Source organism: Lonchura striata, chromosome 20, assembly GCF_046129695.1.
Source record: "Lonchura striata isolate bLonStr1 chromosome 20, bLonStr1.mat, whole genome shotgun sequence".
Classification (NCBI taxonomy): Eukaryota; Metazoa; Chordata; class Aves; order Passeriformes; family Estrildidae; genus Lonchura; species Lonchura striata.
In genome coordinates this window covers 11,243,711-11,268,074 of record NC_134622.1, presented here as the reverse complement: position 1 = coordinate 11,268,074, position 24,364 = coordinate 11,243,711, and the positions used below count along the sequence as shown (strand labels likewise).

At 52.7% G+C, this 24,364-nt stretch overlaps 5 protein-coding genes across 15 annotated transcripts in view; 1 reads left to right on the top strand and 4 right to left on the bottom strand.

Moving 5' to 3' along the window:
• The window catches only part of SGSM2 (small G protein signaling modulator 2), a 37,947-nt gene extending 34,241 nt beyond the window's left edge, over window positions 1–3,706 (bottom strand). For all 6 annotated transcript variants that reach the window (XM_021533061.2, XM_021533065.2, XM_021533063.2 and 3 more), the window contains exon 1: window positions 3,587–3,706. In XM_021533061.2, the coding sequence (XP_021388736.1) occupies window positions 3,587–3,643 (57 nt within the window). In that variant the 5' untranslated portion in view covers window positions 3,644–3,706. The remainder of the gene's footprint in view (window positions 1–3,586) is intronic.
• Window positions 3,707–4,957: 1,251 nt separating this feature from the next.
• TNFAIP1 (TNF alpha induced protein 1) lies at window positions 4,958–13,294 on the bottom strand. Its single transcript, XM_021533060.3, has 6 exons — window positions 12,840–13,294; window positions 11,212–11,381; window positions 10,494–10,583; window positions 10,357–10,409; window positions 9,579–9,774; window positions 4,958–9,236 (listed from the first exon to the last, which is right to left on the bottom strand). The coding sequence occupies exons 1-6, from the start codon at window positions 13,054–13,056 to the stop codon at window positions 9,018–9,020; spliced, it is 945 nt and encodes a 314-aa protein (XP_021388735.1). The 5' UTR covers window positions 13,057–13,294; the 3' UTR covers window positions 4,958–9,017.
• Window positions 13,295–15,291: 1,997 nt separating this feature from the next.
• IFT20 (intraflagellar transport 20) lies at window positions 15,292–17,510 on the top strand. Its single transcript, XM_021533059.2, has 4 exons — window positions 15,292–15,646; window positions 15,861–15,946; window positions 16,518–16,621; window positions 17,079–17,510. Exons 1-4 carry the CDS (start codon window positions 15,520–15,522, stop codon window positions 17,158–17,160), a joined length of 399 nt encoding a protein of 132 aa, XP_021388734.1. The 5' UTR covers window positions 15,292–15,519; the 3' UTR covers window positions 17,161–17,510.
• Window positions 17,511–18,175: 665 nt separating this feature from the next.
• TMEM97 (transmembrane protein 97) lies at window positions 18,176–21,356 on the bottom strand. Its single transcript, XM_021533058.1, has 3 exons — window positions 21,198–21,356; window positions 19,984–20,128; window positions 18,176–19,138 (listed from the first exon to the last, which is right to left on the bottom strand). Exons 1-3 carry the CDS (start codon window positions 21,315–21,317, stop codon window positions 18,888–18,890), a joined length of 516 nt encoding a protein of 171 aa, XP_021388733.1. The 5' UTR covers window positions 21,318–21,356; the 3' UTR covers window positions 18,176–18,887.
• Window positions 21,357–22,271: 915 nt separating this feature from the next.
• Window positions 22,272–24,364, bottom strand: part of NLK (nemo like kinase) — a 38,503-nt gene continuing 36,410 nt past the window's right edge. For all 6 annotated transcript variants that reach the window (XM_021533051.3, XM_021533050.2, XM_031506424.2 and 3 more), the window contains one exon: window positions 22,272–23,984. In XM_021533051.3, the coding sequence (XP_021388726.1) occupies window positions 23,930–23,984 (55 nt within the window). In that variant the 3' untranslated portion in view covers window positions 22,272–23,929. The remainder of the gene's footprint in view (window positions 23,985–24,364) is intronic.

Here is a 24,364-nt window from a genome sequence, read left to right as displayed (position 1 = left end):
CCGGGGCTCTGCCAACCCTGAGAGCAGGGACAGGAAAGCTCTGCCTATCCAGGTAAAGATCCCAGCGCCTGAGGAGCACAGAAGATCCTGGTGGCAGCATTATACACATAAAGCACAGAAAATTCCCCAAAGAAAAGATGCTCAGCACTTGCAGCATCTTCTAGTGGACCACTGCTCTGACTTTCTCCCACATCCTACAACGGCTAAAACTTTCAGAATCACTCAAACACTGAACACACATCATAATCCATGGATTATTTATTAAGCTTCACTCAAGAAATACACAAGAGAAATACCTTTATGTTTAATTTTTAAAGATTTTATTATAAGGAAACTTTAAAAGTGGTAAAGAAGAATGCTCATAATATACCTCAATAACCAGGAGAACAGTTAAAGCCTACACATTTATTCCTCAAAGGAGAAAACCTAATGTCCACCATCCATATCTCCTTCAGCTTGTGCAGCTACTGCTCACCTCCTTTGTTGACAGCTCCTGCTGCACTGACTCCTTACTCCTGATGAAAGACAGGTAGTGTAATAAAAGCTGTTCAATAACTATTACACTTCTGCTCAGAAGTCCTTAAATTTCAGTTGCAAGTTGAGCAATTGAGTTTCTGAAGTGCTCTGAAATTGTTCAGGGTAGAACTGCTAAGGTTATTGTTAACCTGTTTGTTTCACAGCTAGAAAGTACTGTTTAAATCCAGAAACGGCAAAACCCTCCATTTCAGGAGGCAAAAGGAAATGGCCAGAGAAAAAAGCCTGTTTTATGAGTCTGCTTGTCACAACAGATTTTCCTGCAGAGAGAGATAAATGCTTGAAACGTGAACTTCCAAGCGGCCCCAGCATGAATCCCAGCAGTTACATTTTTGAAACACATTACATGTCTTCCTTTCTGTGAGAGCCAACAAAATACATTCCCTACCAAGGGAATGGGAACTGAAAGTCCATCTGAGGAAAAGCAAATAGCATTTAATTTCCCAAAGGAAAAATGCAGAAGTTTTAGCTGAGGGACTGAGGCAAAATAAACTAAACTAAACACTTTGCACCATGTGACTTTGGAGATAACTGTTCTATACTTTGCAAAGACAACTGAATTTTACCAGGCTTGGTGGAACAGCCCACAGAGAGAATCCATTGCCTATGAACTCCTTTGGCTATTGAGGCTACAGGAAAATCACTCAACAGGAAATAAGAGTCTGGGTTTAGAGGGTAAGGGAAGGGGACCAGGGCTCAGAGAACATACATGCACATGGAGTCAGGTTTTCCCAGCAAGCAGGCAGAAGTGGCTGTCTGAAGTCGCACATGATAAAAAACAAGGTTGAAAATTCTACTGGAAAAAGTTACATACAGTCATTAAAGGCAGCATTATCTGGTGGGCGGTTACTATTGGCTTGTATTCAGTTCCTGCCTCTGTCAATTGATTATTGAAGACAAATAAAATCTCCATCTCAGCGTCTCCAATGCCACCTGAGCCATTTTCTTACTGTGAGCACAGATAGGGGCCCTAACACAGGTCTGTGAAGGCTCAGGTGAGGGCTGCTCTCTCAACCTGTTTATAATCAACAGAGGCTCTCGTGGCTATTTTAGACTGGAAAGCTCTGGCCAACCCTAAAAAGCCAAGCCACTCTAAGTGCTCTAAAAGAGCATCAGCTAGGACTTGGGAGAAGGAAAAAACAAATCTGAGACAAAAATGCAGATGACACAGAAGGTACAAATAACATTTTCAAGCATTATTCAAGTCATTTAAAAACCAGAGTCCAATTAAAAACATTTTAGATACTTTAGAAACAAATTAGCCTCAGATTTTTTAATTACACACCACTACTTCACCTCAGCTTGAGCTGGCTTGGATCACAAAAATCCATTTCACTTTCCATCTTATGCATTAGCACAAGATTGCAATGTTCACACTTGGAAAACATTTATCAGATTCATTTATATATTTAAGCATTACTCAGGAGAGCAAGCACACCCACTTCAAAATAAAACCTTACCCTGCCTCAGCTCAAAGGTTCAAGCAGAAATTTCTAATCCAAGTGGCACGTTCGTGGCAGCATTCAGCAGGTACCACCTGCCCAGAGCCAGCTGCTGCCTGGGTCATCCCAGGACACAGTCCTGCTGCTCCACACAGAGCAAGACCATCCTTGACTGCCTGTCCCTCTCTGCCCTTTCCACGCTGCCTGCAACACCTGATGTGCTCTGATTCCAGCATCAATGAGTACAGGGACACGGGAGTTGGGCTCAGGAACCTCAGCTACAACAACAACTTTACATCTGAACCTTGACGGCTCCTGCTGCTTCCCCAGCAGTGAACTGGGGAGGGGAAGGAGCGGTAGGGCAGGCACCTGTTTAAAATACTTGTTAATGCTGTGATGGATAAGCACTACATCTTCACTTCGCTGCTGTGGAACAACCGGCAGCTCACCACAGCCAGTGCCACAAAACCACAAAACGGGGAGAGGTGGCCGCAGGGAACGCGCTGCAGAGGTGGCCAGGGTGCAGAGGTGGCCAGGGTCCAGTGCTTGGCCACCACCGGACCTCCTCCCCGCCCGGCAGGAGCTGCTGCAGCGCAGGGACGGTGTCGGTCCTGCCGGGCTCCGCGCAGGGAGGCAGGGAGCAGCCGCCGGGCAGCCAAGGAGCGCCGTGCGCGGACCGAGCGCACCAGCCCGGCGGACTGCGAGCCCAGGCGCGTCCGCTCAGGTGCGGGGCCGGGCTCTGTGCGGACGCAGGGCTCGGACTGCCCCAGCCGGGCATGTCACACAGCTGTGTGCAGGAGCAGCCACCCAAATTAACCCTTCCCCGGACACAGGTGCCAGGGCTCTGGCACGCGGCGGTCGGCTCGGCTCATCCAGATTAGAAATGCCTTTCTTATCTCTGATTCCCACCCCCCCACTTCCTCTAAAGCTCACAGTTAAGTAAAAACTCATAAAAATCGAGTACTACGTGAACACAAACGCTGGGAGAGCGAGCGGGAGCCGCTGCCAGCCCCTGCCGCAGCAGAAGTCCCACGAGCGGCATCCCGGGTGCAAGTGCGCCCGGAGAACAAGAGCAGCGAGACCACCGGGCAGCCCGGGGCAGATCCGCGTCCTCGGCGCCAGCCGGGCAGGCGGCACGGCCGCGGCGGACGGACCCGCTCCCCGCCGAGGCGCCGGCGCCGGGAGCGGCACCGGGAGCGGCGCCGGGAGCGGCGCCGGCACCGGGAGCGGCCCCGGCACCGGGAGCGGCGCCGGCACCGGGAGCGGCACCGGGAGCGGCGCCGGCACCGGGAGCGGCACCGGGAGCGGCCCCGGCACCGGGAGCGGCGCCGGCACCGGGAGCGGCACCGGGAGCGGCGCCGGCACCGGGAGCGGCACCGGGAGCGGCACCGGGAGCGGCCCCGGCACCGGGAGCGGCGCCGGCACCGGGAGCGGCACCGGGAGCGGCACCGGGAGCGGCCCCGGCACCGGGAGCGGCGCCGGCCCGTCCGCCCGTCCGGGCCGCAGGGCGTTCCCCACGCGGCGTCCGCCGCGACCCGCGGCCCCCCGGGGCCGGACCCCGGGGCTCTGCCCGCCGCACAGCCGCGGCGCTCCCCCGCCGCCGCCCTCACCTCCTTCTTCACGTTCCAGAGCAGCCGGTCCTTCACGGCGTCCGCCGAGCAGCTCATGTTGGCGGGCCCGGGGCGCTCACAGCTCCCGACCCGGGCCCGCCGCCATCTTCACCGCGGCGTGACGTCAGCGGGCGGGGCGGGGGCGCCGCCCGGCCGCCAGGGGGCGCCGTGAGCGGGGAGAGCGCGGACCCCGGAGGGAGCGGGGAGAGGGAGAGAGGGGAGAGGGGAGAGAGGGACCGGGGAGAGGGAGAGAGGGACGGGGGAGAGGGAGAGGGACCGGGGAGAGGGAGAGAGGGACCGGGGAGAGGGAGAGGGACGGGAGAGAGGGGAAAGAGGGACGGGAGAGAGGGAGAGGGACCGGGGAGAGGGAGAGAGGGGAGAGGGGAGAGAGGGGAGTGAGGGACCGGGGAGAGCGCCGACCCCGGAGGGAGCGGGGAGAGGGAGAGAGGGGAGAGAGGGAGAGAGAGGGACGGGGGAGAGAGGAGAGGGGAGAGAGGGGAGAGAGGGACGAGGGAGAGAGGAGAGGGGAGAGAGGGGAGAGAGGGGAGAGAGGGACGAGGGAGAGGGGAGAGAGGAGAGAGAGGGACGGGGGAGAGAGAGAGAGGGAGAGAGGGGAGAGAGGGACCGGGGAGAGGGAGAGGGACCGGGGAGAGCGCGGACCCCGGAGGGAGCGGGGAGAGGGAGAGGGGAGAGAGGGAGAGGGACCGGGGAGAGGGAGAGAGGGGAAAGAGGGGAGAGAGGGGAGAGAGGGAGAGGGACGGGGAGAGGGAGAGAGGGACAGGGAGAGGGAGAGAGGGACCGGGGAGAGGGGAAAGAGGGACGGGGGAGAGGGAGAGGGACCGGGGAGAGGGGAAAGAGGGACGGGGGAGAGGGAGAGGGACCGGGGAGAGGGGAAAGAGGGACGGGGGAGAGGGAGAGAGGGAGAGGGAGAGAGGGACTGGGGAGAGGGAGAGGGACGGGGGAGAGGGGAAAGAGGGACGGGGGAGAGGGGGAGAGGGACGGGGGAGAGGGGAAAGAGGGACAGGGGAGAGGGAGAGAGGGGAGAGAGGGACCGGGGAGAGAGGGAGAGGGACCGGGGAGAGGGGAGAGAGGGACCGGGGAGAGCGCGGACCCTGGAGGGAGCGGGGAGAGAGAGAGAGGGACTGGGGAGAGAGGGAGAGAGAGAGCTGGGGAGAGAGAGAGGGGGGAGAGGGGGCCAAGGGACAGAGGGGGACAGAGATCCGGGGGGCCAGCAGGACACGGAGCATTTGGCACACGGATCCCCCGCTCTGCCGCCGGCCCCCCCAGTCCAGGAGCTCCAGCCCCAGATCCTCCATGGGGATCGATCACAAAAGTTCCAGAGACCCACACTACCAACAAAAAGCTATGATGTTGGAGAAAAATCACAGAAGACAAAATATAACACTTTATTAAAAATTAGTGTTCTATTTTTCCTTTTAATGCACTCATGAAACACTTTAATCAACAGATAATTGATTAATTACTGAATTAACTAGGTACTTTGTCTGTAAAACTGACCCTTAAAAGTTAGACATGAAAATAAAACAAAGACTGAACCTCTAAGAAAATAACTTGATCCCAGAATGTCAGTTTAAACAAGATCAGCAATCATATTTGTTATCCACTGGATATAAAATATCACAGAAATCCAAAAGAATGCTTTACTCTCAATAAACAATTAAGTGTCAGCCACCCTGTGAGGTAGGGAAGGGTCTCACTACCGTTCCACTGGATGAGAAGGGACACAGATCCAGAAAACAGAGCCTGCCGTCTGTCCCTGAGGGAGGATGGAGCTGGACAGGGCTCCAGGCACACCTGAGCTGTCCCACGGCACAGGGAGGGCGGCTGGGGACCAAACGCCACGGATTGTCTCAGAACACCTCACTGTGGAAGGCAGGGGCTGCTGGGCAGACCCACCCAGTTCAGGTGTATGTCAGCACTGCCTGGAGAGAATTCTGTCTGAAAATTAAAAACCTGGAGAAGAACAAAATCAAACCAAGCCCACAGCAAGCAATGCCCGTTCAAACACAGCTCTCGGTGGCAGCACGGCCCCTCCAACACCCTCCATGTCCATCACTTATTTTCTATTTTAACCAAGACATGCACAAGATAAAAGTCACTGGAGTGGAACATTGCAGCAGGATAAATGTCTCCCGTTCACAAACCAGAACGCCAAGGTGCAGGTTAAGCAGTGACTTCAGTCTGGGCGCTGACCGGGGCTGGCACCCAGCCCTGCAGAGCTCTCTGCTGTGACACGCTGCCCAGTAACACCCACCTGGAGCTCCTTCCAGCAGCCACGTTCACACAGCTAACACCCACCTGGAGCTCCTTCCAGCAGCCACGTTCACACAGCTAACACCCACCTGGAGCTCCTTCCAGCAGCCACATTCACACAGCTAACACCCACCTGGAGCCTCCCTCCTGCAGAGGGCCGGGGCTGCTTTGGGAAACAGCCCACAGCCCTTTGGCACAGGCTGGGCACGGAAAGGAAAGGCTCCCATTGCTCCCTCCGCCTGCCAGGGCAGAGTCTGAATGCATAAAGATTTGATTAAAATCAGGAGTGAAGAACATGGTGAGTCCTGTTACAATTCACACCCTACAAGTGGGGCAAAAAGGCTCTTTTTTCTCCCAAAGGCTACTCCAAATTCCCAGGTACACCATTAATGCAGCCACCAGTGATGGTCTGGGTGGAAGCCAGTACAAGTCTCAACTTGCAGACTAACACCTATAATTAGAAACCTGTATTGTCTTAATCTGTGCTTAATTTGAGCAGAGAGCCTTGGAGAGCTCACTGCAAACCCAATGCTGCCTTTAGACGGCACCATCCTGCTCACTGCTGCTGCTTCTGCACTACACTGGCTGTAAACTCATGTTCTAGAATGTCTAGAACATTCCTGTCACAATAATTAATAGTTTTCAATGATGTAAAGACTGATTAAGGTGATAATACAAAGCATGTGATACATCTCAACTCCAGTACTTGAAATGATCAGAACCTGGTGCGACAGAGACTGGACCAGGGCATGATTTTGGGGCAAGGAGATTCAGTGGCACCCTGTGCTGGAGCAGCTCCAGACAAACAGGACTCAGGAGAAACTCCAGGGAAATGAAAAGGATATCTGCACATCTTTTAAACATGCATAGCTGCTGACAGTTCTTACTGATACATTTCACAAACACCAAGAAGATCCTTTGCCCTTGGTAAAAGATTCTCACAATCCAGATGGTTCTTAAAACTGTTTGCTTCCCAGGTTAATTAATCTAAATCCAAATCAGAAATTAATACTACTTGTTGGCTGTGGGAAATAGGGAAACGAAAGCTAAACCAAAACACAGGCTTTTCTTACAGTGTAACAACTCACAAGTTGGATCCATGTTGTTAATGAATCCTGTGAGTACAAAAACCCTCTGGAGCAGCAGACAGATCTGACTCTTTCACACACTCTTTCCCACATCTGTCCTCCCCAGAAAAAATAAAAGCAAATATGACATTTTTCTGCTTATAACTTCATTTAAACACAGTTTTGCAAGGCTATCAGCATCACTTACTCTGTTAACATTCACTACGATACTAACAAGAAGAAAAAAATATAAATCATTTGCCAAGAAACAGAAGTGCCACGTTTTTTAAATGGCATTAGCCTTTGTTACAAGAGAGAAAAAGCACAAGATAATAACTTGAAGCTATTAGATGCAGCACAAAGACCCCATCACTGCAGCCTCTGCTGGTGCCTTCTAATTAAATAGCATCACTGGAGGGAAAGAGTTTTAAAAAACCACATCACACTCTAGCAGAATTAGAGAGGCAAGAAAATCCTGGAAGTCTGTTAGTGTTTTCTTACTAACCCACAACACTTTAATTTTCAAAAACCTGAATGGATGCAAATAATTTTTTGTTCCCTCCCCTGTTCTATTACTCCCAAAGCATCTACATCTCAATTTTCCTTATGAACTCCCTGCATTAAGTTTGGATTATTTTCTTGCCAGGCTTTTGTAGTAATTTTCTTTAAATGTCACGGGTAGATTTGGCACTGGTCAAAGCAGTTCAAGGCTGACCACTGTGGAATCTGGAGCTCCATGACTGAGGACAATATGGGAACACAAAGGCAGCTGTGGAATATATCCAAAACATCCCCGGCTCCCAGTGGGCAGCCAGCAGGAATAACCATGACAGTGGCAGAACTGCTACTGACAACTAAAAAATACAAGCAAAAGTTTAAAAATATGACAATGGTTTTTCACACTAAACTTGAAACCGTTTCCAGAAAATTTCCAGACATTTCTAAATTTTCAAATTTCCAATTTTACTCCCACCTCCTGAAGTGCCCTGTACAATCAGCACCAGCCAAGCACTCATAAAGAAGTGATTATTTCAGTTTAAAATCCAGTATAAGCCACCTCTCTCCTGTGCCTAAAGCCTCTCACAGTTCCATGCTTGAACAATATTTTCATGGCTGTTTTACTTCTTCAACTTCTACACTCTAGAAGGGATTCAGGACACAGAACTTGAATTCACATATTCTAGCCTTAGAAAACACTGTTTAGCCTGTACTTCTCCAGCCACTCCAGCAATTTTTCCCCCACTGCTTGAGAAATTTAACATTAAATAGCACTTTTAGGACACAGGAAGAGAATAATGTAAAACAAATTCCCCAGATTGCCCTTCTTTATATAAACAGGATTTCACCGTGACAAACCTCAACGAGGGCAACAGTGCCACAATCTGCTCAAGTTTGCTTACTTCAGGTTTCTTCCCTCACCATACCCATTTCCCCCTCTCCCAGGACCTGTACATTTACATTTTCAGAGATTTCAATTTTTCACATGGAGAGGCTGATGACTTGATTCTTACCACTTTGGAAGAGCTTGCCTTGGAATCAATGAGTTCTAAAGACACTATCCTGGAACACAAACCTTTGAGGTGTTCTGGGGACAGGGGTGGGAGAGCACAGGTGCAGCTGACTGGCCAGCCAAATGTTTCTCCTGGGGGTTATCCCATGTAGGGTCTGCCAAGAGCAGCCACATTCAAGTTCTCTCTTCAGTATCTTGATTTAATAACTGCAAGTTCCACTAGACAAGGCCCTTAAAGGGGAGCTGTCCAGAAAGAGCTTTTCAAACCTCCCCACCTCACTCAGAAAGAGCAGCGCTGCTCATGGCAAGGGGGAAACTGGCAAATCGTTAGATAGGAAAAGCAACCACAAACTGAGAACCAGCGTCCCACATCCCCCTCCCCAGCAGGAAGAGGGGCCAGCCTGCAGGGAAAGCACCAGGTGCACAACTCACACCTCAGTTCTCCAAGCCCTCGGCCTTTAGTGCTGCTTTGTGCACGCAGTGCCCGGGGCCGAGGCGCCCCAGAAATCGGTGTCCAGGGATGCCCCGCTCCTGCCCAAGGTCGAGCACGAGCCGGAGCAGCCCTGAGGAAGCAGCACAGCTAGTGGCCGAGCTGGCGGTCGTCGTAGGTGCTGTATCTCTTGACGTGGATGCGGCGCACGCGGTCGCGCAGCTCGAAGCCCTCGTCGTCCTCGCTGTGCGAGGCCTGGCTCCGGCTGCGGCTCGTGGCCTCCAGCAGCGAGTTATCCGGGACTCGGGGCGTCTCGTACAGCAGGACGTTTAGTGTTTCCTCGTAAATTCGTGCCTCAGGGAACTCAACCTACAAAAAGGCAGCACATGTCCTGCTCCTCATCCATCCAGGACAGCAACTGGAACACACACCCACACGTGAAAAGGTGCTGAGCCATAAACCCACACATTATAAAGAGTAAAAAATTGCTGGTAAGGGATGACTCCCACCACCAGGTCACTCCCTCACCTGATGTTTTAGATTGCTCTAAAGGGGATAACTATCTCCAGTTGTTAACATTGGACTCTAGTAACCTCAGCTGCAGCGCTGCAAATTCAAAGTTAACTCCTGAAGTTAGAGAAACTCTGCAGACTCCTGAAGCTAACCACGACCGTTTCTAACCCGTAGCACAGGCAGGTGAAGCTCCATTACCTTGGTTTGCTTCTTCTCCGTGGCGTAGACGATGGAGGTGCAGCAGACCTCGGCCAGCTTGCGGCCCTGCCCGTAGAAGGACCAGCAGCAGATCTCGTCCCCGATCACGTCCTTGATGAACAGCACCCGGCCGTTGAACCGCAGGGACAGCTTGTCAAACAGCTCGATGTTCTTCAGCAAGTTGTCATCAGAGTTACTGAAACACAGCAACAAAAGCAGGAACAGGGCTTTTCATGCACCCATCTCTGCCTGTTCTGCCAGCTTTCAGCACTGATCCAACTGCAGAATACAAATAAGTAGTGACTCACTGCTGCATGCTGCCAAGAAAAGAGGGGTAATAGCCCATTTCAGATACTAACACACTGCTCTAACCCTATGAGCAAACACACCAGCCTTTAGAGATCAACTTACACAATTAATAAGGACAGCATAATGTCCCAAACTATTACATCAACTATCCATGCTCGAGATTATCAAATCCCACTTCAGTGAAGTTCTCTGGCTTGATGACAGCAGAAGCCTAGTGTGTGCTGCAAGGGCCATGTGCTCCGCATCCTTCACACCACAGACACACTGCCAGCATGAACACATTATTTAAAAAATAAATTTTATTGACAGACATTCAATGTAGGACCCTAATTACTTTTCAAAGCAAGATACAGTTGTCAAAACCCAAAACAAACCAAAAGAAGTGAGGTTAGATCATCATCATTGTCCACTCCCATAGTAAAAAAGCAACTTTCCCACTAAAGTGCGAGGGAAAAAAGAAGGGACATACCTGGTGTAGGAGTATTTATTGTTGCTTCTATTATGCAGCAGTTTAACAACAGGCTGTTGGGAGTGAGAAAAGAAGAAAAGGTAAATTCCACGTTTCAACACATTTAGCATAAATCCACAGTTGATAAGAGCAGTTACTTTCATTGATGACTCTATCAGTCTCTCCTCTTCTTTCGGTGAGGTGATAATAGGGATGCTGCAGACAGGTTCATACAAGTCTTTCTTGTCCTGTTTTAATGAAAGAAGAAAGAGAGGAAATAAGAGAGGAGTGCTAAAGCTGACATTGCTGCTGCTGCCTCCTTCAGCCCCTCCAGCCATGTTCCCAAACGCTGTGATGCACAGGAAAAGAGCTGGGTTGCTACAGTAACCACACAGCTTACCTTGATCTGCAACCCAGAATCACAGCAGAGATTTCTTATCCCCGGAAGGCAGCAGTAATTGAAATATTGAGATGCAGGTGGATGTCCTCAGCTATAGCGAGGACAAGGTCTAGTCATACTTGGTTTAAGTGGGTTTAATATTCCATCCTTTCTTGAAGAAAAGAAGGAGTCTGCAGTAGTTTTAATCAACTCAAACCACTGCACAAGAGCATCAGCCACTGTGAACTGAACACTTAGCAGAACAGGATGTCACCAACATGAGCCAGCCCTCAGGGACACAGAGCCAAGTGTGGCAAGGACAGGCCATGCCCCCAGATCCCTCACCACCTATTTACTAAATTGTATTTTAAAAATGCCTTGTACACTTCAGAATTGGTGCCATATCTAAGGCCATGAAATAATCTCTCAAGTTGTCCTAACTAAATTTTATAAGCAAAACACCCATGAAACACTTCACAGGATACTTCTGATCTTACCTGCAGGGCTGCTTGGCACATGTCCACCAAGCCCTGGATGAGATAGTATTTGGCTTCTGCCATCAACGCTTTGATCTCCTGCCTGTGTTTTGGAAGTGCAATTGTGTCATCTCTGAGATAATTTAAAATTGTTCCGAAGTGCTTCCCACAACGGTCTATAAGGATCCAGCCTGAAAAATAACCAACACCTTTCAGTCACCTCAACACTGGAGGCTTGAAAAAGCTCCCTGGAGAGGTTAAACAACACTGAGGTTTCCTGATACTGCTCAGGACACTTTTCCCGTTTCACCCAGTGGAAGTCCCTACTGCCTTTGAGCAAACTGAAGTTGGTTCCAGAACAGAACCTGACAGTGGAGCTCCTTTAGTATTGCCCAGATGTTCCCACTGCTTTCCAGCACCCCAAAAGCAAAGCTCCAAGCGAAAAACATGCAGCTTCCACCACAATGCACTGAGATTGCTGCAGGAACCCAACTGCAGTGCTACACTGTGATGCTGGGCAGTCAGCAACCTCAGAGCCAAGGAAAGACTAGAAGAGAGAATTCACCAATGACTGCAACAAGTAAATCTGGGTAAGTTCTGTGGCCTAACAAGGAGGATTTGGCAATTATCCAAACACAACTGCTGCTGCTGTTTGGAGGTAAAAAGAGAGAGAAATGTTCTGAAGATGATAAAAGGCAGATCAGCCCAGAAAACCCAGCGTGGGGGGGTAAAGTTGTTCTAGTCCCCAAACAGGAGCAAAGAACAGGACAGACAGATCAGGAGGAAGCACAGAAGGGATGAAGCAGAGGAACAGTAGCAAATGGACAAATTCTTGGAATTTTACAAAATCCCTGAAGTAACATTCCTTAAGGAAACAGGATGTCTGATTGCTGCCAAACAATAGCAGTGTAGGATCAGGCAGGCACAAGGCTTAGTACGGTGCCAAACCCTTTCCCATAACGTTGAAGGCAGGAAAAAAGTGTTACTTTGGAATCTAGGTACAGAAAACAACCTAGGAAAGTAAGCTAAACCCCTGTTGGACCCTCCAGCTGGAGCTGTCAGAACATAACTCTTGTTTTCCATCCAGGCTGAGGCTCTTACACAAAATTGTCTGTTCTGCCCTTTATAATGTATCAGGGATTTAAAATATCCTGTGTCCAGCTGGAGGTGATACACTGCCTGATTGATCCCTAAACGCTGCCATGGCACCATGAGCCACAACAGAAATATGCTGCTCAGGAAAAGGGGGGAAAAAGATTTTTCAACAAAGCAAGGCAGGCTATTCTGAGCCTCAAAGCTGAAAACTGCACGTCCCTCCTTATGTGCGTGGTTTGAATAATGCCACTGCTCGATGTGACAGAAATGACAACCCACAGACTGTCTGTTCAGTCTTTACAACACCACCACCAACCTTGCTGACCAGCTGTGAGGGCAGGAAAGAGGACCAGACCTTCCCCAGTTCATTTGAGTAACAAAACCAAGTATTTCTGTAAAGCCAAAGGATTGCTAGCACTGTCAGGAGGACTTGGCTTCCTAACATTCCCAGTTATTTTTGGCAGGAAACATTCTCTACATCCTCAACAGAGTAAAACCACCACCAAACCCCAGCTGTTTTACAAAACTGTCAGCAATGAAAGCCATACGCTTACCTTCCTTGTCGGTGAGCACCTCCATCCTGCCGCTGAACATGGCCTTGAGCATGGTGTCGTGCCTGGTGAGCACCTGCACCGTGGTGTAGTAGAGGGAGCCGCCGACGTTGAGCCGCACGTACTTGTTGCCCAGGCTGCCACCCTTCAGCCCGCTGGCCTTGGGCTTGTGGCCCGCGGCCGGGCACAGGGCGCTGCCCAGGCACGTGTCCCCCGACATGTCCTTCTGGAGGTAGATGACCACCCTGCAGCGCGTGGGCCGGGCCGGCCCCGCCGTGGTGCCGCGGTCACGCCTCAGTGCGCCAGGACAGCGGGGCAGGGGCCAGCATCACCTCGGGCTTGGCACGGCGAGGGCACAGTGAGGGCTCGGCACGGCGAGGGATCGGCACGGCGAGGGTTCAGCACGGCGAGGGATCAGCACGGCGAGGGCACAGCACGGCGAGGGATCAGCACGGCGAGGGATCGGCACGGCGAGGGCACAGCACGGCGAGGGCTCGGCACGGCGAGGGATCGGCACGGCGAGGGATCAGCACGGCGAGGGATCAGCACGGCGAGGGCACAGCACGGCGAGGGATCGGCACGGCGAGGGATCGGCACGGCGAGGGATCAGCACGGCGAGGGATCAGCACGGCGAGGGATCGGCACGGCGAGGGATCGGCACGGCGAGGGCTCGGCACGGCGAGGGATCAGCACGGCGAGGGATCGGCACGGCGAGGGATCGGCACGGCGAGGGCACAGCACGGCGAGGGCACAGCACGGCGAGGGATCAGCACGGCGAGGGCACAGCACGGCGAGGGATCAGCACGGCGAGGGATCGGCACGGCGAGGGCACAGCACGGCGAGGGTTCAGCACGGCGAGGGATCAGCACGGCGAGGGCACAGCACAGCGAGGGATCAGCACGGCGAGGGCCCAGCACGGCGAGGGATCGGCACGGCGAGGGCCCAGCACGGCGAGGGATCAGCACGGCGAGGGCCCAGCACGGCGAGGGATCAGCACGGCAAGGGATCAGGGCCCGGCACGGTGAGGGATCAGGGCTCAGCACAGCCAGCAGGGCAGCCCATGGCCACTCCAGACGCAGACAGGGATGTCACTCTGCAGAAGAGACACTTCCTAAGGACACAAGAGCACACATCCTGGCAAAACTCGATTTAGCCATTTTTCAGACAATTGATGCAGCCAATGATGTGTCACACTTCTGAGGCACGCGAAACTCCTGACTTCCTGTAATTGTATCTCCAGCCAGCACTGCAAACACCACACAGTACCAAGGGCCCAGCTCAAATGGTGCTGGAATTCAGGTCCCCCTCGGCTTCCCAAAAGAACCCAACTCTCTTTGAGCCCAGCTGAAATGCCCCGCAAGAGCTTCCTGCACCTCCTTCAGCTGGGGTGTGTGTGAATCCCCCTGAGCGGGGTTTGTTGATATTGGTTGGACTTTAAATTGGAGACACAAATGTCTCTTCAAATGCCTCAACACTGAAAAGATGAATCACAAGGTTCTATTTTCTGGTAACTCCTTCCATTCAAAACTCTCCTGCATCCATCCTGGAGCCCCAAACAGTGAACGTAGTTCTAATTTGAAAAGAAAATAAACAAGGCTCCCCATCACATACACCACTGTTTGTCACTGCTGTCCTGCCTTGCTTTAAACCCTCAAAACCCCCTTTTTAGACCAGTGGCATGTTTGCAACAGCAGCCAGACCGAGGCTTTGAGGAGACAGGAATCCAACCTGTCCAACAGAGCTCCTCAGAAGAGTTCGCAGTCAGTTCTGTCCCTCCAGGCAGTTTGTCACTGCTCTGACCGAAGAACGAAGCTAAACACCAGCAAAGAAGCTAAACCCCCTGCCCAGCCAGCGCAGGCAGGAGCCAGCACAACTCCTGTAAATGGTCACTGGGGAGCTGCGGGGCCTCTGCTGTAAACAGCCCCTTAATTACCCCTTTAGACACGACCGAAAGCTCCCCACATCCCGTCCCGTCCCTCCTGCCCCGCGTGGGAGGCGGGACGGGCTGCGGAACAACGGCCCCGCGACGGGACCCGCCCGGCTCGGCACGGCCGGGAAAAGGAGCGCCCCGGACGGCTCGGGGGTACCGGGGGAGACCGGGGGTACCGGGGGAGACGGGGGGTACCGGGCAGACCGGGGCTACCGGGCAGACCGGGAGCCCGCCCCGCCGCTCACCCCGGGCAGGGCCCAGCCAGCGGCCCGCGGGCCGTGCCCCGAACCTGCCCCGGGCCCGCTCCGCCCGAGCCCCCCGGGCACGGCGGCGCGGCCCGGGCCAGGCTCCGTCCGCCCCCGGCCCGGGGAGGCGAGCGGAGGCGGCCCGGCCGCGCTCCCCGCCCGGCCCCGCACTCACCGCGGCTCCCCCGGCCCGGCCCGGAAGAGTTCCCGGGCTCCCGGCGGGCGCAGCGCGGCGGAGGCGGGGCGGAGCAGCCGAGCCCGGCAGCGCCGGCGGAGGCCCCGCTCGGCTCGGCCCGGCTCGGTTCGGTTCACCCGGCTCGCCCGGCCCGGCTCGGCTCGGTTCGGTTCACCCGGCTCGGCTCGGCTCGGCCCGGCTCGGCTCGGTTCACCCGGCTCGGTTGGCCCGGCCCGGCCCGGCCCGGCTCGGCTCGGTTCACCCGGCTCGGCTCGGCTCGGTTCACCCGGCCCGGCTCGGTTGGCCCGGCCCGGCCCGGCCGCTGCCCCGGGGATGGCGCAGGCGGCGCTGGGCGCGGCGGGGCTGCACTTCGACGAGCTGAACAAGCTGCGGGTGCTGGAGCCCGAGGTGGCGGCGCAGACGGCGCAGCTCCGCGAGGAGTGCCGGGCCTTCGTGGACAGTGAGTGCCGCGGCCGGGCCGGGCACCGGGCACCTCTGGCCTTCTCTCGCCCCTTTTTCTGATGCCGCCCGAATCGTAAAACCTGCCTGTTTACTGTAAATTATAAACGTACACCGGAAAACTATACGATACCTAAAAACTATACGGCAAAGCAAGAGCATCAGATCTATTTAGGGAAGTTCAGGGTATCACTTGACGATATTTTTCTTTACAGAAACAGCAGAATTTCAGAAAATAGTGGGCAGCTTGGTTGAACTCGTTGACCAACTGGCCAAAGCTGCAGAAAGCGAGAAGATGAAGGTAGGGTGCAGTAAATTCCTCGCCTCTCTGTGCGCTGTCCTGTGTGGGGCCTCTCTAATCCCTCCCTCCCTTTACAGCAGAAGCAAGGGTTCTCTGTCAGCATCCTGCTGGCATTCCCATGGGATTAACCAGGCCTTTTAAATTGATACTTATGATAATATTAATCAATAATAATGAATTCATTACACTCATGACAGCATCACATTACTCACACACGTACCAGTCCTGCTGTCCCTGCTTGTCTATATTTCTGCACAGAAATACAATATGTGCTTTTTAATCACTCCGTCTTGGTAGAACTTGTCCTCCAGAGGCAGGAGAGGCCTCTGGTAGCCTGAGCCTGGCTGTAGGACCAGTGCCCAGTTTGTGTGTCACCGATTTGTTCCTGGAGTTTGGGGGAAGCCCAGAGGCTGCGTGCTCAGCCCCAGTCCCACCAACCCCTCAGGAGCACAGCGTCGCCCTCTCTTATTGCTGGCACAGCTGGAATGCCTCACAGTCAGCCTGCTGGGAGGGAAAGGGGCTAAAGGAGTTAACCAAAAACCCTCCACACGTGCCTGCCCTGTCCTGCCAGGCCATCGGTGCACGGAACCTGCTGAAGTCGATCGCAAAGCAGAGGGAGGCTCAGGAGCAGCAGCTGCAGGCTTTGATAGCTGAGAAGAAGATGCAGCTGGAGAGGTGAGTTGTGTGTTCAGTGCTCCGGGGTGCTGTGCAGGCTAGGAAGGCTCAGGGTGGGCTCACTGCCTGTGTCGTAGGACCCTTGGCTGGTTCAGACAGCCCCACCTGCATCCACAGTGTGTCCTGGCCAGGGCACATGGGAACAATGCCACAGGCCTGCAGTGAACTAAAGAGGTTCATTTCTGAGGACTTTGGGGCTGAACAGAGGCAGCAGGGGCAGTGCAGAACTCAGAGCCCTGCAACAGCCTCGTGCCTGGCTGGTAAAGAGCTGCTCTGTGTGACTCGGGCACCTGCTGCATACAGGGGACTCACACTGGTAGCCAGCTCCTCACACTGGTAGCCAGCTCCTCACACTGGTAGCCAGCTCCTCACACTGGTAGCCAGCTCCCCTCTCACCTCCCAAGGCTGCCCTGACCCAGCTCACGCGGGGTCCTGGAGCCTCTGTTTTGTCCCACAGGTACCGGATCGAGTACGAGACTCTCTGCAAAGTCGAAGCGGACCAGAACGAATTCATTGACCAATTCATTTTCCAGAAATAGAGGATTTTAAGATAAAAGCCAACACACATGGACACTTGACCATTCCAGAATCTTGAGAATTTCAGAAATATGCAATTTCCACTGAGCAGGAGTGCAGATGGCTTGTACAATGGAGGGGCTGTACCTCGGTTTGAGTGTACCATGGCAATAAGGAGGGCTGACAGCTCACAGCTGCACAGACTGTTCTGGCCTTTGATTTTATACCAGTTTTGTACAGTCAGTAGTTCTAATTCAAATTACAATTTAATTAATGCTACTGGTGCTTTGTTGTGTCACTTTTTGAAGTCTACAGCTCTTTCCTAGAAATCAGAAAATAAATTACTGTTCTCAGACTGTCTAGCTGTACCAGATTAGTTGCTCCTCCTCTGTTATTTTTCAGTGTAAAGGTTTACACACAAGCAGCAGTACTGGATCTTATTGGATCTATATACGCTTATGTTACTTTTTCTATAGAACTACAAAAGAAAGACAGAAATGTATGATTTCCAGAATGGACCAGTTACAGATAGAAAAAAGCAGAAACTACATGAGAATGAAGAACTTTGAACTGTTCCTGAGGAATGTCCATTCACAACTGTCATAATAATGAGAGCTGAATCCTTTTAAGGGCATTATTAGGATGGAACACCAGACTGATAAGGGAAACCATTCCAAGTGTTAGTGACACCAGGAGTGCACAAACTATATACAAACTACAAACACAAGTGTGAACTCGAGCCTCATGCTGGAAGTGCAAATAGATGCATTTTGTGTACGTCTGTAGCACTTCAGTATGGAAATGTTGCCCTTTCCAAAGCCTGGGGAAGGATGAAACTTTACACAGTGAATAAAACGTGCCAGCAGTGCCTGAGCAGCTTCATGGGGCCCATCACCTCACCAGGCTCCAGGTGAAAACCAACCCCAACCACAGAACTTCGAGCTGTAGTTGTAACTTATGCATGGATTTACTCTGTGATCTCTCCACCATCTCATGGTCACTCTAAGTTCCTTCATCCATTCCCTGAAGAAGAATGAATGCAGTTTAATGCATTTAGTTATTTATTTCCATACCAGAAGTGATTTTAGGGGAGAAAGAAATTTCCAACTCCTTGGTTACAATTCCTGAAGTACTTCAGAATCCTCTAGGCAGTACTCCTGGTTGTCAAGGGTAACTTTAAGCATTCATGAATCCAGATTTTGGCACATTTATCATTGATCAGACATTTATAATGAATCAAAATGAAGCAGAGCAAAGGCGGTGGAAATTTTAAAGGAAGGGGCAAGGAAGAATCATGATTTGAAATGCTGCAAAAGAACAGCTTGGCAAATCTGTGTGTAATGAGCTGGGGATTCTTCAGAATATGTGGTTGGAAGACAGATTTTCTACTTGAGTGGTTTCCAAACAGTCATCTTGGGAAAAGGGACCTTGGAAGAACAGTATGAGCTGCAGAGTGTGACTGAATGTGTGTGTGTGTGTGTGTGTGTGCGTGTCCCCTCACAGTTACACATCAAAGGGTTAAAAGACATTTTCCTGGGAGAGAGGCCTTGCACAGACCCCACCCCAGGCTGGCCAGGCCCCTGCCAGAGCTGTGTGTGGTCGAAGCAGGGCCGTGCGCTCCAACCAATTCCATTTTTCCTTGCAGCAGCCAGTGCTCTGGGAAGAGCCACTGCAGCCAACACGAGGGAGACGTTTGTCCCAGAGGAACCAAATGCAGCACAGGTGTGGTGTGTTCGACTTCCAGAGCAGGCTACTTCCTTTTCCTCTTCTCCACGTGTTTGTAGTGGGGGTTGCAGAGCATGGTGAACAGGAGCAGCAGTGGGATCAGCAGGTACGGCAGGTAGATGGAGAGCAGCACCAGGCGCTCGCGCAGCGTCTGCGGGCCCGCGTGCTCCGACTTGGAGAAGTCGTGGAACAGGATGTGGGCCAGGATGGCAAACAGAGTGGTGGCCACGTGGGTGGAGTAGATAATGGCAGGAGTCCTGATCCATCTGCAGCTACCTGTACAGAAGCAAAAAGGAAACCTTATTTAAGTAGTTTGAAAAAACAGAATTCTGAGGCTTGTGACAGAACGCTGACTGCTGCCTCTCTGCCAGGGTAAGGCATCACTCAGATTGAATAGGGAGCAGAAAAAACCCTCAGTACTAGTAGGAACTGAGGAAATTTCTCTCCCCTGATGGCAATTTAGAACAAAGGGGTGATCCTGAAAGTTCTAAAGTAACAAAGTGAGTACACAGGCTTGACCCAGACCTTTAGCTGCCCTGGAAATTAGCCAGATGTCAAATGCTGATGGTGGTTACACAAATGGCTGCACCTGACAAGGGCCTGTAGTTACAAGATTTTTTTCTGACAAACTTTATTCCGTGCTGTCGAGGCAGGACAGGAATGAGAAGACTGACCAGAAGGCTGCATGAGAGTGAAACTCTGATTTATTCAAAATGCACTCCTCTTTTATACAGAACTTTGTGATGACCAACTCCAATGGTTCTGAAGTGAAAACAACCCACAGCATTGGTGCAAAATGCTTGATGTACAGTGATAGAACTTAACTATAAACAATGTGAAAAACAAGAGAGATAAAAAATTATTTACATTCTTCTCCAGCTCCTTCCCAGGTTTTTTGCCTGGCTAGAAACTCTCAGTTTCTTTCTTTGACTGAATCTGAGTCCCACACCGTGCTGCTTTCTCAGGCAGAACACCCGTATGGGCCCTAGCAGCCCAGCCCTCCACAGTACCTCCCTCAAACCCCCTAATCATGGTACAGAAACGTTCTCTGCTGCACAGCAGCAGCTGTCCTGCAAAAATGCCCCCAGGACATGCCCTCAATCACTGTGGTTTCCCCCCACCTTTCAGGAAGGCATAGGCAGCGATGGGGAAGAAGGGCAGCTGGAGAAAGGCTTCACAGTAGATGAACGCCTTGAACCACTCCGGGGGCTGCAGCATCATGGGGTCCCTGAAGGCAGTTGCATACTGCTGCAACAGGTCTGTCAGCTGAAAAAACCCAAAACAACAGTCAGTCATTGAGCATCCACCACAGCAGGGCACAGCTCGTGGTTCTCCATGGGGTGAACCACCAGGGTGTGAGCCCAAGGTTCTGAGTGGGGCTGGGGGCTCCTTTTCAGGCTGCTGCAGGGGAACAGCCCAGCACCAGAATTTGGGCTCAGTCAGTTGCAATTAATTTCCGACAGAAATGTAAACTCCAGCATGGCTTTACGTTGGACTTTGAACAGAGAGATATGCATTGAGATCTGCTGGTTAACGATTAATTGGAAATGGTTCCTATAGTGGAGTAATCCTACAGGCAGTTCCGATGGCAAGAACCAAATCACCAGCTGTAAAGCTCAAAGAGGAGGTGACAGCCCACCGCACTCTGACGATGAGGGCTGAATTAATTACCTGCCATCCAACTGTTATTTTAATTGATTTTATGATGTTTATTGTCTTCTATGATTTTGCTCAAAACCCAGCAAACCAGAGATTTTTACTAATAAATTCGGCCGCTGGCATGGCTGCTCCTGCAGCGGCAACAGCTCCCTGTTGAATTTTTTGTAGGAATTAGAGGAAAAGTCGGTATCGGAGAATGCCGCAGGAGCCAAGGCCGGGGCACGTGGCTGCCGCAGCCTCGGGGCCGGTGCCTCGGGCGACAGCGGGACAGCGAGGCCGTTCGGCGGAAAGGATGTCCCTGGGCACTTGTGGAACAGCCACAGCCCGCTCCGGGCAGAGGAACGTCCCCACGGCCCATTCCGGGTGAGCTCGGTGGGACGGGACACGGAGCGGCCGCCACATCCCGGCACAGCACCGGCCGCCGGCGCGGCTGAAGCTTTCGTGGATCCAGATTTGTGTCTGGATCCCGCTCCCGTTCCTGCTCCTCCCCAGTGAATGACCCGCTGTGACTCATGCCGCGGGCAGCGGCACCGCTCGCTCCCAGCCGCTCTCTCTCACACGTTCGCTGCCGTTTCTCTCCCCCCGCCCGCCGCCTCCGCACACGAGACTCGGCGGAGGCCGCCCCCGGCCCCACCGCGCGGGCGGACGCCCCGGCCCGAGCCCCGGCCCCACTCACGGCCCGCGGCGCGATCCCGGCGGGCAGCAGCGGCTGGAGGTCGATGAGCGCCGTGATCGGGATGTGCGAGAGGAAATAGAGGGCGAAGAGCCGCTCCCGCCAGCGCGGAGCCGCCGCCATCGCCGCGCCGGGCCCGCCCCCGCGCCGGCCGCGTCCCGAGCGCCGGCCCGCCCCGGCCACTCCCTGCCCGGCGCGCCCCTCCCGCTCCCGTCCCGTTCTTTCCTCCCTCTTGCCCTATTTCCCCGTTCCCTTCCCTTTCTCGGTTCTTTCCTCCTTCTTGCCCTATTTCCCCGTTCTCTTCCCTTTCCCGGTTCTTTCCTCCTTCTTGCCCTATTTCCCCGTTCCCTTCCCCTTTCCCCGTTCTTTCCCCTTTCCCCGGCGGTGCCGGCAGCCGCGCCCGCCCAGCCCGGCTCCTGTGCCCCGTGCTCCCGCACCTCGGCCCGGCCGCTCCAGGGCTCGGGCGCGGCCCGCTCCCGTCGCTACCCGGCCCGCTCGGCGGGGCTCCGGCTCTCCCTGCGGGGCTCCGGCTCTCCCTGCGGGGCTCCGGCTCTCATTGCGGGGCTCCGGCTCTCATTGCGGGGCTCCGGCTCTCCCTGCGGGGCTCCGGCTCTCCCTGCGGGGCTCCGGCTCGCACTGCGGGGCTCCGGCTCTCCCTGCGGGGCTCCGGCTCGCACTGCGGGGCTCCGGCTCTCATTGCGGGGCTCCGGCTCTCCCTGCGGGTCTCCGGCTCTCCCTGCGGGGCTCCGGCTCTCCCTGCGGGGCTCCGGCTCGCACTGCGGGGCTCCGGCTCTCCCTGCGGGTCTCCGGCTCGCACTGCGGGGCTCCGGCTCTCATTGCGGGGCTCCGGCTCGCACTGCGGGGCTCCGGCTCTCCCTGCGGGGCTCCGGCTCTCATTGCGGGGCTCCGGCTCGCCCTGCGGGGCTCACCGCTCACCCCCGGCCCCAGCCCCGGCTGCGGGACCCGCACGGAGCCGGGAGCGGCACCTCCCGCCCCGATACACCCGAGAGAGAAAGGGAAACGTCACAGAGCGAGCAGCCCGGGGGACGGCAGGCAGGAAAGAATGATGCCACCACCGCCTTTTCAAATGTCACATTTAATGTTTTCACCACTGTACTCCAAATCTACATTTTACAAAGTGACCAGCAAGTGTGCCACATTAACTGACCAACCTCTGAGATTTTACCTTTCATACCAGTGTCTTCTGGGGCTCGGTAATTAAACACGTTTCTCATTCAAGTGAATTGAAATGCTTCAGTTGGTTTTATTCTCAGGAGCCTCATAAAAAACAAAGATATTGCACCATCTTTGTTCAGTTATTCAATGTTTGTCTCTTTCACAGCAAATAATTACTTCATTGAAGTTAAAACTTCCAAACATAACTTACTAATAGTCTCCAATTCCAGCTCAGATCACTCTTGTTGAAAATACTCTGCTAAATACAGATAACTTACAATAACTTTAACAGTTAATTGTCCATAACAAACACCATGGTTTCTCTCCAGACCAAGGCTCAAATTTTAAGACCACCTTTTAGTATTCCTTTGTACAGGTGAAAAACAGTCTTCAATTTTCTAGTCTTGTTTTAAATACAAAAGTTGGAAGGGACATTCAAGTTTCAAGTCTCCACACTAAACTTAAAAAAAAAAAAAAAAATCATGTGGAGGTAAACAAACCAAGTTGTATACTCCAGGAGGTAGAGGCCTTCAATTTGTGTTCATATATACATATGCACAGAATTCAGTGTTCCAACAGAAAAAGAATTAGCCAAAAAGTAATAAAAGTTATTTACTACTGTGACATTTCAAGACTTCCACAGCTCTGTCTAAAGACACGAACACAATTAACAGAATTCCCTATGTGCTTTTTTTTGTCCTTTTTTTTTTTTCTCTCAACTGTCCAGTGCAGGAAAAAGTTCTCACAAAATTTCACAGACCTAAAATGTGCAAGCTAGTTTCTCTCTATACAGCAATGATGTCAGGGATCTTTGAAATTAGCCCATAAATGGAATTATTTACACACATAGAAGATGCATGCTGGGGGGTTTTATGTAAGAAAGAGCAGAAAAACTTCTAATAAAAATAGATTAAATATATATATATATTTATACTGGGTAAGGAAACAGAAGTTTAGTCTCTCCTAGTCACAAACTCATTCTCTCTACTCACAACATTTGATTTTGGAACAGCACACATCACCATCACAGCTCTAGTGAGAAGCTATTTATAGGGCTGGGCATTGGGGGATGTGGCCATTTCCCATGGCCACAGCCACCCAAAGGGACTTCATGATTGGTCGCAGTCAAGTTTTCTGTATTCCTTAGTTTTAGAAAACCCAAAATCTTCAGGAATGGCTCAATATCAAAATGTACGTCTATCTGTTTGTACAATCTCACTTCAATAAAAAAAAAGGAAAAAAAAGGAAAAAAAAAAAGAAAAAACCTCCCCGAATTTGGTTCAATTCTGTTTGTTCTGAGCTGAGCCATCACAGCTGCACTAGAATTCATAAAACACGTGCAACTCTGGGTAAAATATTTTCTTCTAAAAGCACAACCACTTTACAAGATTAAAAGTCTAGTACATTTCTAAGTATTATTCATATTGTACAAGTAGTGGTTGTTAATTTAAAACTTCATTAGTAAAATTACAGTACGAGCATGATTAACCTCCAGAATTGCAAATCCCAGACTCCAGTGGAAAGCTACATTACATCTTCAGTAGTACGGGGCGCTCCGGTCACTCCCACACCAGCGGCGACGGCGGCATCTCGGAGGGCTGGGCGACCGTGGAGCTGTGCAGGACAGACAGACAGACAGACAGCTCACTGCAGGGCCCAGGGACACAGCCCCACTGCTCAGGGGAGCAAACACCCGGGCCAGCACACCCCAAACCCGAGCGGGACCAAACACCCGGGCCAGCACACCCCAAACCCGAGCGGGACCAAACACCCGGGACAGCGACACCCCAAACCCAACTGGGACCAAACACCCCAAACCCGACCGGGACCAAACACCCAGGACAGCAACACCCCAAACCTGACCAGGACAGCGACACCCTGGGACAGCAACACCCCAAACCCGACTGGGACCAAACACCCCAAACCCAACCGGGACCAAACACCCGGGACAGCGACACCCCAAACCTGACCAGGACAGCGACACCCTGGGACAG

Bases quoted from the DNA above. Each gene is read 5' to 3' on its own strand.
- TNFAIP1 (XM_021533060.3), bottom strand. From the start codon at position 13,056: ATGTCGGGGGACACGTGCCTGGGCAGCGCCCTGTGCCCGGCCGCGGGC. The intron at 10,584-11,211 runs GTAAGATCAGAA...TCATTAAAACAG, and splicing joins TGTGCCAAGCAGCCCTGCAG to GACAAGAAAGACTTGTATGA. The intron at 9,237-9,578 runs GTAATGGAGCTT...GCCTTTTTGTAG, and splicing joins CGGAGAAGAAGCAAACCAAG to GTTGAGTTCCCTGAGGCACG.
- TMEM97 (XM_021533058.1), bottom strand. From the start codon at position 21,317: ATGGCGGCGGCTCCGCGCTGGCGGGAGCGGCTCTTCGCCCTCTATTTC. The intron at 20,129-21,197 runs GTGAGTGGGGCC...GGGTTTTTTCAG, and splicing joins CCGGGATCGCGCCGCGGGCC to CTGACAGACCTGTTGCAGCA. The intron at 19,139-19,983 runs GTGGGGGGAAAC...GCTTCTGTACAG, and splicing joins TGCCTATGCCTTCCTGAAAG to GTAGCTGCAGATGGATCAGG.
- IFT20 (XM_021533059.2), top strand. From the start codon at position 15,520: ATGGCGCAGGCGGCGCTGGGCGCGGCGGGGCTGCACTTCGACGAGCTG. The intron at 15,647-15,860 runs GTGAGTGCCGCG...TTTTCTTTACAG, and splicing joins GTGCCGGGCCTTCGTGGACA to AAACAGCAGAATTTCAGAAA. The intron at 16,622-17,078 runs GTGAGTTGTGTG...TTTGTCCCACAG, and splicing joins AAGAAGATGCAGCTGGAGAG to GTACCGGATCGAGTACGAGA.